The sequence below is a fragment of the Cottoperca gobio genome, chromosome 5 (assembly GCF_900634415.1).
Source record: "Cottoperca gobio chromosome 5, fCotGob3.1, whole genome shotgun sequence".
NCBI classification, from domain to species: Eukaryota; Metazoa; Chordata; class Actinopteri; order Perciformes; family Bovichtidae; genus Cottoperca; species Cottoperca gobio.
Genome location: NC_041359.1, coordinates 25,852,927 through 25,867,618, shown reverse-complemented (window position 1 = coordinate 25,867,618; position 14,692 = coordinate 25,852,927). Strand labels below are relative to the sequence as shown.

The 14,692-nt window shown below is 39.4% G+C and overlaps 1 protein-coding gene across 1 annotated transcript; it reads left to right on the top strand.

Annotated features, from left to right (window-relative positions):
- The first annotated feature begins 984 nt into the window (after window positions 1–984).
- Window positions 985–14,065, top strand: lmcd1 (LIM and cysteine-rich domains 1). The gene is given in 8 exon segments (XM_029432226.1): window positions 985–1,451; window positions 7,262–7,332; window positions 7,822–8,077; window positions 9,420–9,569; window positions 10,140–10,391; window positions 11,136–11,189; window positions 11,191–11,355; window positions 11,878–14,065. Coding segments are annotated over 8 exon segments (1,086 nt in total). The 5' UTR covers window positions 985–1,424; the 3' UTR covers window positions 11,989–14,065.
- Window positions 14,066–14,692: the final 627 nt, after the last annotated feature.

Below are 14,692 nucleotides of genomic sequence, written 5' to 3'. Positions count from 1 at the left end.
TGCCAATAATTAAGTGTTTAAGAGTACCATCTGTGTAACAGGGAAACAAGGTGTGTTAAATTAAGCAATATGCTAACGCTGTCTGGAAAGTCTGTTTATGTTTTTCTGCGGTGTAGCATGGGTGGTGTTTACACCGACACGCCGTGTGATGGGCAGGTTTTGGGGCTATTGGCGCGATAGTAGAAACGTGGATGGTTTCTCCAACAGCATTAACACCAGCTGGCTTAAAGAAGTCCTAGTTTGCGATGGACGCGATAGCGGATAAGCGTATTGTAGCTCTGTCTGGGTCTGTTGGTCCTGCCTAACTTTGTGGAGCCTCTTTGGATCGTCATCTCTGTTTAACCTTGTTGGTCCTGCCTAACCAATAAGCCCCATATAAGCCCCATATAAGCCCCGTCTGGCATTGATTGACCCCAGGTGTCCTGCCCGCCTCTGTTTGATCTGTTTGATCTGTTTGATCTGTTTGATCTGTTTGATCTGTTTGATCTGTTTGATCTGTTTGGATCTGTTTGGATCTGTTTGGCCTTGTTTCTTAACCCTGTTGGTCCTGCCTGGCTCTTCCTAGCTCTGTACGGCTCTGCCTGGATCACTTCATCCCTCTTTTAGACCTGCCGGGCTCTGTTCGGCCCAGCTCAGCTCTGTGGTTTACATTCTTCTGAGCTTCGTACTACAAAGCTGCAGAATGAGAGGAGGAGGAGGAATCCCTGACGTTCCTATTGGCCGAGGAGTTTGTCAGGCTCACTCTGATTGGCTGGCAGAGTGTGAGCGGGGAATCCCTCAGGGCTCTTTCTGTCTTTGTCTCAGATTAAAAACACAAACAGTGCAGTCAGGCCTCGCTGCTCCAGGTCGTCCTACAGTCTGCTGATACTGAACTCACAGCCTGGTCAGCTGCAGGAAGCATCAGTGCAGCTGCTGTTTTAAAGACCATAAATCTCCCTGATTACTGTGAATCTCCTGCTACGTGATCTGCAGCTGTAACTGTCAGAGTCAGAAAGGGAAACAGAGAATTAGGGCAGCTGCTGATTCACTGTGAGCCAGAAAGTGTTGGAGCAAAATCAGGAGGTGAAGAAACCTGCTGAGGGTGGAGAAGTAGAGCCGGGGAAGAGTGGAGGCAAAAAAAGAAAACAGGAATTAAGATAGAAAAAAGGGAAAGCGTTTGAAAGTGAAGGCGTTGCAGTGAGAGGTACAAGTAAAGAAGTGAGCTGATGTTTCTCAGCAGGAATGAGATGAAAGTCTAGACGGTTAAATTGCAGTGGGCTGTGGAGAGCCAGCGGAGCGGAGCGGCGGCAGGAGCGAGTGTGGGCGGGGAGAGAGGAAGTGTGGTCGACAGGAGAGGAATTTAAAGCCCCATTGTTCTGCAAGAGCAGAGGCAGAGAGAGCCGAAGAGCCAGAGGAGTCAAACCCGCCGACAGACGCTGGACAACATGGACGTGAGCGCAGCCGTGGAGAAGGTAGGACAGAAACCTATTCATAAATACTTCCAGATGAACAACAGCAGTGAGGGGGTCAAAGGTCAGAGGGTGAGAGGTTCTGACCAGATGTAGATGGAGGTCTGGAGAAACTTTTGTCTTGGAATAAAGAGACTTTACCGACTTCAAGCAAACTTTATTTCCTTTTGATACATATATGTGTATGTGTGTAAAGTAACTGAGTACATTAACTCAAATGCTGTACTTTAGTCCAATTTGAAGGTACTTGTCCTTTACTTGAGTATTTTAATTTTATGTTACTTTCAGAGGAAGATATTGTTACTTATTTCATCTTTACTATACTTCAGTTACTACTTACTTTGCAGATTAGAATTTTAAAAACCTGTAATGATGCTAGAAAATACAAATGTTATACAGTAAACTAAACCACCTGACAGAACGAGTGTCAGCTACAGTCAGCTACAATATTTAAATGCTTCTTGCTTCAATAATAATAATCCAATAGAATAATATATCAATATAATATATATATATCAATATATATATATATTAAAGAAAAAAAAATATATAAATAATATGTATATATAAATTATATATATATAAATTCTATATATATATATAATTTGTATATATATATATATATACAAATTATATATATATACAAATTATATATATATATATATATATAATTTGTATATATATATATAAATTCTATATATATATATAATTTGTATATATATATCAATTATATATATATATAATTTATATATATATATATATATATATATATATATATTGAGGTTATATGTTATATAAGTTTGTTTAAAGAAAATACAATCCTGTTGGTACATGACTTTTCCTAAAAGTGTCTGTATTTTAATTTTTAAATGTTTTTATATAATTGACAGAAAACTCAGGTACCAACTGGATTGTATATTTTTATTCAACAAATACATTTCAAAGCAGTCAAAACGACCATCATGGCAGTTTTTAGGATTCAAGTTATTTTAAAGTCACTTGATAAATCTCTCGGGCCTGTTCTCAAACAGCTGGAGATTTGTAATTCAGTCAGTGAACGTAATCCAGGACCACGAGCACCTGATCCTCCCTCTGGATCTGTTCTGCTGCCCCTCGGATCCGTCCTGTAATTCATCCTCCTCAGACTGACCTCTGGACGGACAACCTGACGGATCAGTGTCACCTGTCGGGGGTTTGATCCTCCGCGCCCTCCTCCTTATGTATATATATATATATATATATATATATATATATATATACATACATACAGTACAGGAGCTGGGAAAACTGTCATCACCAGGATGGAAATAACCCCCAACACACACACACACACACACACTCACACACACACACACACACACACACACACACACACACACACACACACACACACAAAACAAGTCTGTGACAGTTTCTTTATGTCACGTAACGCTGAGAAAAGCAACAAATCCAAATGAAAAGCTGGAACTTAGAGCTGATTAATCCTTTTAAGGCATTTTAAAGTAAACAAATGTTTCACATTCCTCAGTTCCAGTAGGGCAGTAATCGTTAATTACATCAACAATTAATCATTGTTAATGTTATTTATCATGTAAAGATGGCAGAAAGGGCTGCCAATGTTTTACTTTAAAATGCCTGAAAATGATTTATGATCAAAATAGTTGTTGTTAATATTAATAATAATAATATTATATGTTTTGTATTTGAACAGGGACAATGCACAAAGAGCATTGAAAGGGTTTCAGAGCTTGAAAGAACGAAATCTGTTTATATATATTAATGAAACAATCCAATCTTTCCCTCCCTGATATCTTATCTGTTTACACTTTTAAACATTGAATCGTCACAAACTGTTTCTGCTGTCCAGCTCATTTATCTTTCATTTAGTATTAAATGGAGAAGAACGGGATGCAGGATGTGAAATTCTGGACGTTAAAGAGGGTGAACTCGCCGCCTCTTTGACCTCCAGCTTCTTATCTCGCAGCGTTTCCTGCAGTTTAACCGTCACATAGTCGACATGTTTAGAGTTACTCAGCGAGGCTCAGCAGAGTCCGATCCATCTACGACATACTCACCTTATCTGACTCCTAAATATAGAGCTGACACACGTTTCCCCACTTTCGGAAAAAATGCATTTCTAGTTTGGCTCATATGTGTCGTTTGGCAGACGCTCAGCAGCTTATAAAACTTTAGTGTTCAGGATTCTTTGGTTGAGATTACTCCATCCTAAAAGTTTGTGCTGAACTAAAGAGCTTCAGATCATTTAGTCCTTCATTTCAGCTTTTTAGAAGTTTCTTTACTGTAGAAAATGTTGTTTGAGACCCGTCATAAAGCAAAATATGAAAGACTTAAAGACACTTTTGCATCAAGACAAACAGGTATGCTTTGTTCTCTGATCACATATTTCCAGTTCACCCACAAAAGGACCATTTGTATATTACTCACCTCGTGTTGCCTTCAGATTCTCGAAGAAAACGTAGATTTTCAAAGAATGCCTGCACGATGAACGAAGAATCAAGAAGTGTTGATGAGTTGAAGGGAACGGGGGCCGCGTTCACAAACTGATTTAAGAAGTTTCAGCTGAAACAGACTTGGATTATACTGCAGGAGGTTTTCTAACACAGGAGTGAATGATGTACAAATGATCATTTTGTGAGTATTCCTTTAAAGTCGATCACGAGATATATTTAGGTTCCTATGAAAAGGTGGAGCTGGAACCGGCCTGATTATTAATTTTTAATAGACTAATCAATTATTGGCCTAATTGTTTCAGTTATACTTGTTATATTCATTATGTATATTATTGAATTGAAAACAATATTTAAGAAAAGGGAAGTTTAGAAACTAATGTTGGTGTGTGTACACAAGCAAACAGAGAACTTTTGCAACCACAAAGGAATGTTGTAGAAGTGTAGATCCCAACATCACCTGCTGTGAGGTCACCGGCTGCAGGATGAGCAACAGGTGGGTTCTTGTCTGTTTGTGGGAACGTTTGAGTCACGTCTGCTCTTTGTGTGACTCCCACCAGAGTCACAGTGACAAGAACACCGTAAAACAAACAGTCTGCCTGAAGTACTCATCTCCAACGTCAGAGGTTTCCTGTTTGTTCAGAACGATGTTTCCCTGCAGCACCTCAGTAACATGATAATAAGCCACTCCGTCAGTCAGTGTATTCCAGAGGGATGTAATGAAGTTCTTCTTCAGCTGTTTCTGTTGCAGCCGCCATCAATGTGACCTTTTCAACACGGGCCGATCAACAGCCTCTTCTCTGTCACACACACATTACACACACACTCTCTTCACACCTCTAAACACACTCATCTGTCCGCTCTCACGACAATGACTGCTGGTCTGTTTGTCCTGGTGGGACTCGGGAGATGATGAAGATGAAGGAAGATCTAAAAAGGGTTAGTTTGAGGTTTTTTGGAACTAGAGCTTTGTAGTGTCGTGATTGAGTCACGGTGTTCGCTGGAGGCAAACACAGATCAGAGGAGTCAGCGAACGTTACACAGGGGAAATGTCATCTTGCTGTGTTGTTGGGAGCCAGAATCGAAGTAAGAAATGTTAACGCAGACCAGCTTTATATCAGATCAGGTTGAATAAAGTATTGTCTGTTGTAGGTACGGATATGTGTCTATGGTTTTGTCATGCTCACTTACGAAACTGGAGGACGAGGAGGACTAACTTTAGGTGGTTTCATCGTAACTCTCCCTGAGGAGAGACGAGCTCGTTAATACCTGCTGACAGATGGACAGTCTGTCAGGTTGTTCTAGAGGAGGGGAGTCAGGTTTCCTGCCAGAGGTTACTCATCCCCGAGTATTGTTTGCTAGGTCATACACACACACACACACACACACACACACACACACACACACACACACACACACGAACAACCTGGTAAACTGATCACATTGTTATTGTTGTTGTTGTTTGTTGTAAAAAATGCTCATCCTGAAAGAGTATGCCGAGTATGCAAGGTCGTGAAGAGGATTGTGCGCTTTCTTTTTAAATATAAAAGAAAAGCAAAGAAATAATGAGACAAAGCAGACGAGCGAATAATGAAACAGTTGAAAGAGACAAAAGAGGAGAAAAGATTTAACGATAGTAGAGCTGAAGAGGAGATTAAAAATGAAGTACAGGGACAACTGAGAGGATGATGATGTCACTGGGTGGACCAATGAGATCATCCATATGTGTGTGTGTGTGTGTGTGTGTGTGTGTGTGTGTGTGTGTGTGTGTGTGTGTGTGTGTGTGTGTGTGTGTGTCACTCCCTTCATTTCCTCCCACACTTACTGAGAAACTTCTTTCTCATCCAAAACTTCCTCTCATGTCTGCAGGATCCTCCTCTCACTCGGTTCTGGCTCAGGTAGTTTTGGGGTTACGTTGTGAAGCCCATTAAGTTTGTATGATTGTTAAAATGCACACAAAGAAAACCCAAAACATAATCCAGACATAGATAAGAGGAAAACTGATCTCTCAGGACAGAACCAGCTCAGAATTCATCCACATTGCTCGTTTTACACAAACTTCCTGCAGTCGGTTAATTAAAGGGACTCATGCCAGCTTTCTCCAGAGCTTTCAGAAAGTTGGTTGAAAGCCACAGAGAAAGCTGGTAAGTGGACCTTGAGTTAATATTAAGTGAAGAATGAACGTTCACACTCTTCAACTTCCCCCCAAGTGGTTTTATTGTCGGCGCCGCTGTGGCAAAGAGCCTACATACTGCCGACCAATGTATCGACTTCTTCAGGCCGTCAGGGGAAAAGCAAGAAATATATTCAAATATATTGTATTGTTATTATTTCCCAGTGTTGTTCAGTAATCACAGTAACACGGGCTCTCTCCCTCTCCTCTTACGTGAGCGTATGATGTCATCTGGCAACTTTTGGAAAAACGTTGGCAACACTACAGAGGACAGACGGCTTTGTGCCACAAGTAGAGCCTTCGTTTCATCCTTCATTACATTGTGAAATCAACATTTACGTCATAATGATAAGTTAAAGCAAAACTGCCTGTATGTTGCCAGTTGAATGTCATGGCATTAGCTCTTAAGGCTTTGCACTGACTGCTTGCAGGTCTAGTTGGTGAACTATAGTTAGTAGTTGGTGAGCTACAGGACTATTTTCTGCGGCGGATTAATCCACATTTGGTGCTCTAGTGAGGACGGCATGTGTGGGATTAGGTCAAACTAAACTACAGTGTGTGTGTTCGTGGTAAGGAAGGAACATGTCAGTGCAACAGTGATGTGTTTTTAATAGTTTCTGGAGAACAATGGAGCTCTCTATCGCCCAGAGCAAGAAGATAAATCAGACTTTGTATACACACACTTACTACGTTATGAGAAGTGTAGAATATCTCCAGACTCATACCTTAAAAAGTCAAACATTTTTGCGTTATCTCATTATTATGACCGAGTGTTTCATTATTTCTGACTTACCAAAGTGTTTTTAATTTTCCTCGTTCCAACCTTTTCATCGGCCTTTCTCCTTCAGTCTAAATTCTTTTCAATATTAGTTCTCGCTCTCGTGACCTCTGATGTTTGACGCTCTCCCTGACGACTGTAGCCCATAGGATCAGAATTACTGTAGAAATGATAATAACTTTATTTATAAAGCACAAGTTAAACAGTGCTTTGCAAAGATGTAAAAAAACCTAGAATTTACCAGATAAATAATAAAAAACATAGAATCGATACAGAAATAATGACAAGCTGGTATGAATTACTAACACGCAGTAAAACGAGAGCGATGTGAAGGAAGAAACCGAGCTGGGCTGACTTTAATGTATAACATCTTCGTGTTTGTGTGTCCTCTCAGAGAGCCGGAGCTGCAGCCGTCTGTCACGTACGTGACGAGAGCTGCTCTGGATTCCAGCCACATTCTTGGAGGTACAACCCTTCACTGCTTTTTATCTTATTATTGTTTCTCTCTGCCTGAAAACATCTGCTGGATCCAGTGCGGTGGTTTCTCCTCCCTCGCTCCTCTCAATGATTCTCTGCTGTTAAAGGAAGTTGTTTGTGGTTTTGCATATTTTTCTCTGCAGTCAAACAGCTCTCACAGCTTGAACTACAAACTAAATTAAAGTAAAAGTTGTGGAGATGATCATTTGAATTTGGTTTTTTTCTTGCACCGCAAAGCTTAATTGTGAGTTTTCCCAGATGGGAAGCCAGAGAGGCTCCTGCAGCGTGGCACCACTGCAAACATTAATGCTTCATCCACACGACAGACATAATGCATGGAAGATGTTTAACACTGAAAAACAATGTACACAAGTCTACATGTATATCAACACTTCTTATATGTATCAGAGATATGATATGCAAGCTGGTCATGTGACATATTTCTCTCCTCCCATTCTTCTCGACCTACCCGTGCAGGAAAGCCTGCATCGCCTGTGGCTGCAGCGAGGTCGACCACACTCCTGGAAGTGACGTGGAAGATGACCAGCGAATGGGACGCCTGCTCGCAGACTCACCCTGGTCCCATTTGACAGTGAAGGTCAAAGGAGGCGGCGGCCTTCGCATGTACAAGAGGAACCGCATGATCGTGACCAATCCGGTGGTGTCGCGTAAAGACCCGACCTTCAACACCACGACGTACGACTGGGCGCCGGCCGGCCTCAACCAGACGCTGGTGAGGGTCAGAGCGAAGGGCAGGAGGTTGTTCTGTTGGTCTGCGACTGAGGATGACTCTGATGATAGAGCTTTAACAGAAATATACACAACAATCACATAAAATAGTGTTCTTGACAAACTGCTATAGATTACGTTGAGAAACTACATTTGTGTTCCCATCCTAAAGGTTTAGCACTGAACTCAGTAGTTTAGTTTAGTTTCTGCAGCTCTTTCTCTGTGTGTTGAACAGTCCCAGCCGTCTGGTTTCCATTAGAATCAAGTATATGTTTCAGGTTTCACAATCTATCATTAGGGGGGGGGTCACAGGGACGTTACTGTGGTTGAACTTGTCGAGACAGATCCAGATCGGTCTCTAAAAGTCTTCGTCATGTTGTTTTCTTCATGTTTTTTCTTCTGCTGTGAAAGAGTGCATTTACTTCATCACTGTACTTAAGTAACATTTTAAAGTCAGTTATTTTAACTTTGAAGATTCAGATTCAGATAAATAAATACAAAATATAATCAACAAATAATTTATCATGTTTTATTCTAGGTTAAGATAAAACTTTATTCATCCCTTTGTGACATTCACAAGCTACCCAGCAGTATGTAAAGTAAATGAGCTCATCCTTTACCAAGTGCAACATTAAAGTGATGAACACATGAATGCATCAATAATTATAAAACAATAACATAACATACATGATTCTGAAATGTGTCGTTGTGCAGAATGAGTACTTTTGCTTTTTGTACTTTAAGTACATTAGGACTTTTCTACACTGCTGTGTTACTGCGGTTCAGATCTGAGTGCTTCATCCACCTCTACACTGTGAGTCACTGTCTCACTCCGGTGCAGTCATCTGACAACACACAGCTGTGTGATGAGACTGAAAACCAAAGTCCATGTGAGCGAGAGGTTGGCAGTCATATGTCTTGTTCACACTGCAACGTGAGACCAGTGTTTTCTGATTTATTTACCTCAGAGAGTTCAACAAGCTGCAATGTCAGTGAACACATTTAATTAAATAAAGAGAAACAAATACAAAAATATGTCATGAAAATATAAAGGTAAATGATAAACAGATGTAGAGACATTATTTCATTTGAATTAGTTTCTGTCTTTTTGTTTGTTTCAGCTTTTATTCTAATCCTAATCACACATGGCTGGAAGAAGTATTCAGATACTTTACTTAAGTACAAGTAGCGATAATACAAGTTCTGCATCTAATAAATGTGAAGAAGTGAAAATACAATCAGATGGTTCTCAACTCAACATAACTGGGGAAACATTTAAGCTGCTGTAAAAAATAATGAGTTGCTGTAAAAGTAAGCAGAATTAAAATGCCCCTGATCCCCCTCAGGCCATGCAGTACATGGAGCTCATGCCGGAGAGTCGACGTCCTCTCTCGGGGACAGATGGAGCTCTGGAGCGACGCAGGCAGCTCTTCAGTCAGCTCCCCGCCTACGATCAGGACCCCATGAAGTGTCAGAGCCTGGCCACCGAGGAGGAGGTACAGTACTCTGAGACACCGCTATTTATTACTTAAGCTGTATGTTAGCTAACCAACGTCACTTAATGAAGACTTCACCAACAAAATGACCACTGGTATGTCACTTACTCGCCCTGTGTTACACTGAATTCTTGAAGAAAACTTGCATGAATCCACGATAAACTAAGCAGAAAAAAAGCATTTTCGCAAAAGCAAAAAAATGTTTATTAGGTAGGTTTTAGTGAAAATGTATTTGTTTGGGAAGTAGTGAGCATACGACTGGATAAATCAGACATTATACTGCAGGAGTTGTGTGAGAGTTTGTAAGCAGATGTGTTGATATATTTACTGCCCCCATTTACTTCAATTTATCAAGACGTTTCTCCATTTTTGGATTCTTTGTTCATTGTGTGTGAGAAAAACAAACTTTTCTTCAAGGGAACACGGGGTGAGTAATTGTTAGACAAATGGTCATTTTGGCGGTGAAGTTTTCCTCTAAATTAGTTCTTATGGCTGGAAAACAACATGCACGTGATGGAAACCTTTTGATGGAACAATGTTTCCTTTCTCTTCTCCGACGTCCTCCTGCAGATTTCCTCCATGCTGCTGTTTGTGAAGAGCTACAAGCAGGAGGTGCTTGGAGTCGGTGAGGTGGCCTTACCTGGTGAGGATGGAGCTCTGAGGGAAGCAGCCACTCAGAGGATGGCTAAGGAGGCCAAGGACCGCAGCAACAGCGACAAGAAGGATGCTCTGGAGCAACAGCACCACGGCCCGACCAACAGCATCACCGCCTCCGCTGCTGGCTCCACTAACGGATCCGATGACAGCACAAAGGCTGGTTATGTAAGTGAATAAGCTTCTGACATCTTTGAAGTTCAAACACACCATATATTATTTTCTGCCGCTAGGGGCCTCTCAATCACAAGAGGTTTGGTGGAGTTGTGAATAGTATTGCTGTGAGCTTCTCCCAGATAGGATTCCTTCATTGATCATTGTTCAGGAGGTTTTTACCGGGTGCTGAATTATTTGCAGAGGTGTTATTATTTTTTTATTTCTGTGATATATTTTTAGATATTATTATATTATTTGGTGATTAAAACAGGTAAAAACGCTAAATAAAGCAGTAAAGCTAGAAATCAGTGTTTCCATTGCTGTTTGGCGGAAATAGTATGGAGGGGCTGCGACTGAGCTAAACGCTAAGGTTTGCTCAGCTTGTTTCTCTGATAACTTAAAATTCAGATGTTCAGGAGGTTTTTACTGGAAGCCGAATTATCAGCAGAGATCTCCTCCTCTTGAAATCAAACGACCCTGATGAGTTAAACCGTTAAAAACACTGAATAAAGCAGTTTCACCTCTAAAACCACTGTTTCCCCAGTGGACACAGGACGGGCTGAAGGCTAACGCTTGCTCAAGATGTCATATGACTAAAATCTGTCATCTTGTTAAAATATGTAGTAAAAAACTTTCAAGATTTACAAAAGGTTTCGTAAGAATGTGGCTTAAAACGGGATAAAAAGCACATATATATTATACCTTTAAACACAAAGTTTGTTGCAGTAGTTTGGTTCACGACCTTCTCTCCTGCAGCGGTGCACTGGTTGCCAGGGTGACGTTGCCATGGAGAGTCCAGCTGTGTACGCCTGAGCGTGCAGGTTACCGTGGCGCCCTGTGGCATCCCACCTGCTTCGTGTGCTCAGCGTGTGGCCAGGGATTGGTGGACCTGGTTTACTTCTGGTCCAATCAGAAGCTGCTCTGCGGACGACATTACTGTCAGACGGTCTGGCCGCGATGCTCCGGCTGCGATGAGGTGAGACGACGTCACGTAGACTTCCGGTACAGATTAATATCAGAGCCACGTTGGGATGTGTTTGGAGTCACATTTTGTACAGACATTGTTCCCCAGAGGATAAATCCTACTCACTTTGGAGATACTCTGACTTCTCCTCTAGCGCCACCTTGAGGTTTCATTTAAATGTTTCCCTTTGCTTTTGGTTTATGAACAATAAAACCTGTAAAACTAGTGTTTTATTATTTTTTATTATCATCATTATAATTTATTTTATTATATTTATCAAATGTTTTATTATTTTTAACATTCTAAAGCATTTTATTGTTTGAAAGGTGCATGACATTAACAGGTGTTAAATATTATTTAAATTAATTCCACCGTTGTTGTATTAATTGTTGGTGTTTTGTTTAAATAATGCTGACCTGCAGAATATAATATACCTGAGTCCTACCACCACGATCAGTTAAACAACAATGTTTATTTATCGTTTTTAATTATAATTATCTCCCCTTTGCCCCCGTCCTGTGTTTCCTCCTGCAGCTGATCTTCTGTCAGTCTTTCCACACGGCTAAAGATGGACGGACGTGGCATCATCATCACTACTGCTGCTGGAGGTGCGGGCAGAACCTGGACACACCCTGTCAGCACTGAGACTCACACAGGGCTCGACACTATCTGGTGTTTTAGAAGTTTTAGTGCTGCTCAAAAACAGAATTACAAGGTCAGACACTATATACTATACTAGTATCGACTACGGTTGTTTAGCTTGTTATATCCAAATAAAAGAAATAAGTAAGGTATAAATAATACCGAATAAGTAGCGCTTAAAGTCTTTAAATTCTAGGTTTATTTGACATTTAGTATTTAAAATACTATTAGTCCAGTTGATGTATCGATGTTTGGAATACATTGAAGCACTCAATACTTGTTCAGTTGAGCCTAGTTGACAGAAAAGTGTTTAAAGTACTTAAAGAAACATTTGGAGGATTTATTAGCACTTAAAGTGCCGACAGTGACTGGAGCCAGATACTTCCAGATACAGACAGCAGCTTCCAGAGCTGACAGTTTGTGAAACAAATGAGTAAATGAAATGAGAAATACATATATGAGTAAATAGAAAAGGGTTTCAGAGCTTTCAACCACATCACACAGTCTTCACCAGGCGGATGAAACTTGTTTTTCTGAGCACTAAAGAAAGTTTGTGTCGGAGGCATCCTGGACTCTAAATGAGTTTGTTGGAGCTGCTCTTTGGATAACAATAAATGCAAACACAAATAAAACACTCTTTTTAAACAGTTAAAATGTCTTTATTGCAATGGCTCAGTCATGTTGGACCCAAAAACTAAATGCAACTTTTTTCTGAGCACAAACTAAACTGACCTAAACTCAAGGTCCACTTACTATCTTGGGAGCTTTCAATCACATCTCACCGTCTTCATCAGCAGGAAAAGTTTGAATATCTACATCATGAATAAGCTCGATAATTAGATTTAATTTATTTCACAGCATTTATTTTGTCCTGCACAATTTAAATAAGAGTTTCTCAGATGTTGGGTTTAATCCCATGTTGGGTCAGCTGAATGAAATACTGTATAATGTCTAATTATGCACAACATTGTTATTCATTTCTAACATGTCGGGTTTGAATCTGTGTTACATTTCTATTTCAAACAAACATTATGTAATTGTTTTACTTAAACCTCAGAGAACTGGACAGGCTGAAGACATATAACTAATTGTTTTTTTGTTTTTATTTGAGTAGATTTTGACCCTCTGCTTTTAATTTAATTTTGAATCTTTATTTGTTGTACTAATTGTAATTGGATTTTACTTGTAATATGCCATTTCCTTCATTTGCTTCTCTTTCTGATTGACGTGTTAATATTGTCCATTTTGCATTTTAATTCATGAAAGTGTCTCTCTGATGCTGCTAAACACTAAATTCTGTGTAAAGTTTTGTGTTTTGCTAACATTAAACAAAGGGGATTTTTATTTTAAATAGTTGAGTACTGTGAGGTTAATAAAGTTTTCTGGAGTTAGTATTTTGCAATGTGCAGAAATAAAAATGTTGGCCAGACAGAAACTTTAACATCAGCTAATATTTGCTCGTGTTTTTTGAAGTGACTGTTGTTAGCAGAACGCTAACTGTTTATAAACAAGGACAATATTTTAGCTTGTGATATTGTTGGCTAAATATTTAGCATATAGACAACAATACTGTTTAATACAGGATGACGTGTTTAGCCTAGCTTAGCACAACAACTGGAAGTGGGGGCAAACTGCGAGCCTTGCTCAGTCGATTATGAAATAATACATGTTTGATATGAGATGAGATATTAAACTTTAAGAAGATAATCTCTCAAGGATCTGTGCAGATTGCCATGTTCACAAACCTTTTAAAACTAAAGAAATGTCATCATTTACAAGTCAAAAGAAGGAATCCCCAGTTAAATAATAAATAAACGGTGATATCATACTAATTCCTGAATTCCACAGTTAATAGTAAATGATATAAAGCAGATTTTGCTGTTTTAGATCAGAAGTGATGGAGTTTATATTCGAAAGGTTTAACGTGATGATGTCACCTGCAGGGATCAACAATCATCCACCAGGTTAAGGTTGCATGTCATGTTTTGTTTTTGCATCAACGCTTTCTTAAAGGGAGAGAAGAGAGTTTTCTGCTGATGTTTTTAAAGTTTTGTTTGAATTAAAGTCACTTCTGATTGAACTCCCTGTTGTCTGTCATCATGTTACTGTTTAATCTGTAAATATATCTTCACACAAGTTAAATATGTTTGAACAGTATCAGTATTATAACTGTATTATAGTATAAATCGTTTTTGCATAAAAAGGTTGAATGCATGAATACAAACATTAGCTGTTATAAAGCCCTTCATTTACCATCAATTTGCATAAATATGCAATACTAAACTATACAACGTACATTCAACTATAATGTAATTGGAAGCACACACATGGAGTTTCTTTACTTGTTTAAAGAACTTCTCATATGAAACCTTTAACATTACAAAAAGAAAACATTAATACTATAAATACATTTCACATTTTTATCCTCGTTGCAGAAAATTCAGACAATTTCAATTTAAGATTACTAAATTACCTTGAAACCTTTAAATTAAAGGCACAATGTGTCATTGTGTGCCACCAGGTTACTGTCAACCAAAACAGTAAGGAAAGACTTTGGTGGCGTCGCTCCTCAGCTCGTTTCTCTGATAACTTCAGATCCAGACGTCCGATGACTAAAATCCTTCACGAGTTAAAAACAACCAGGAACTAAAAAATGTATCATAAAAATGTATGTTACAATATTTATAACATCATAGGTCTAGTTGGT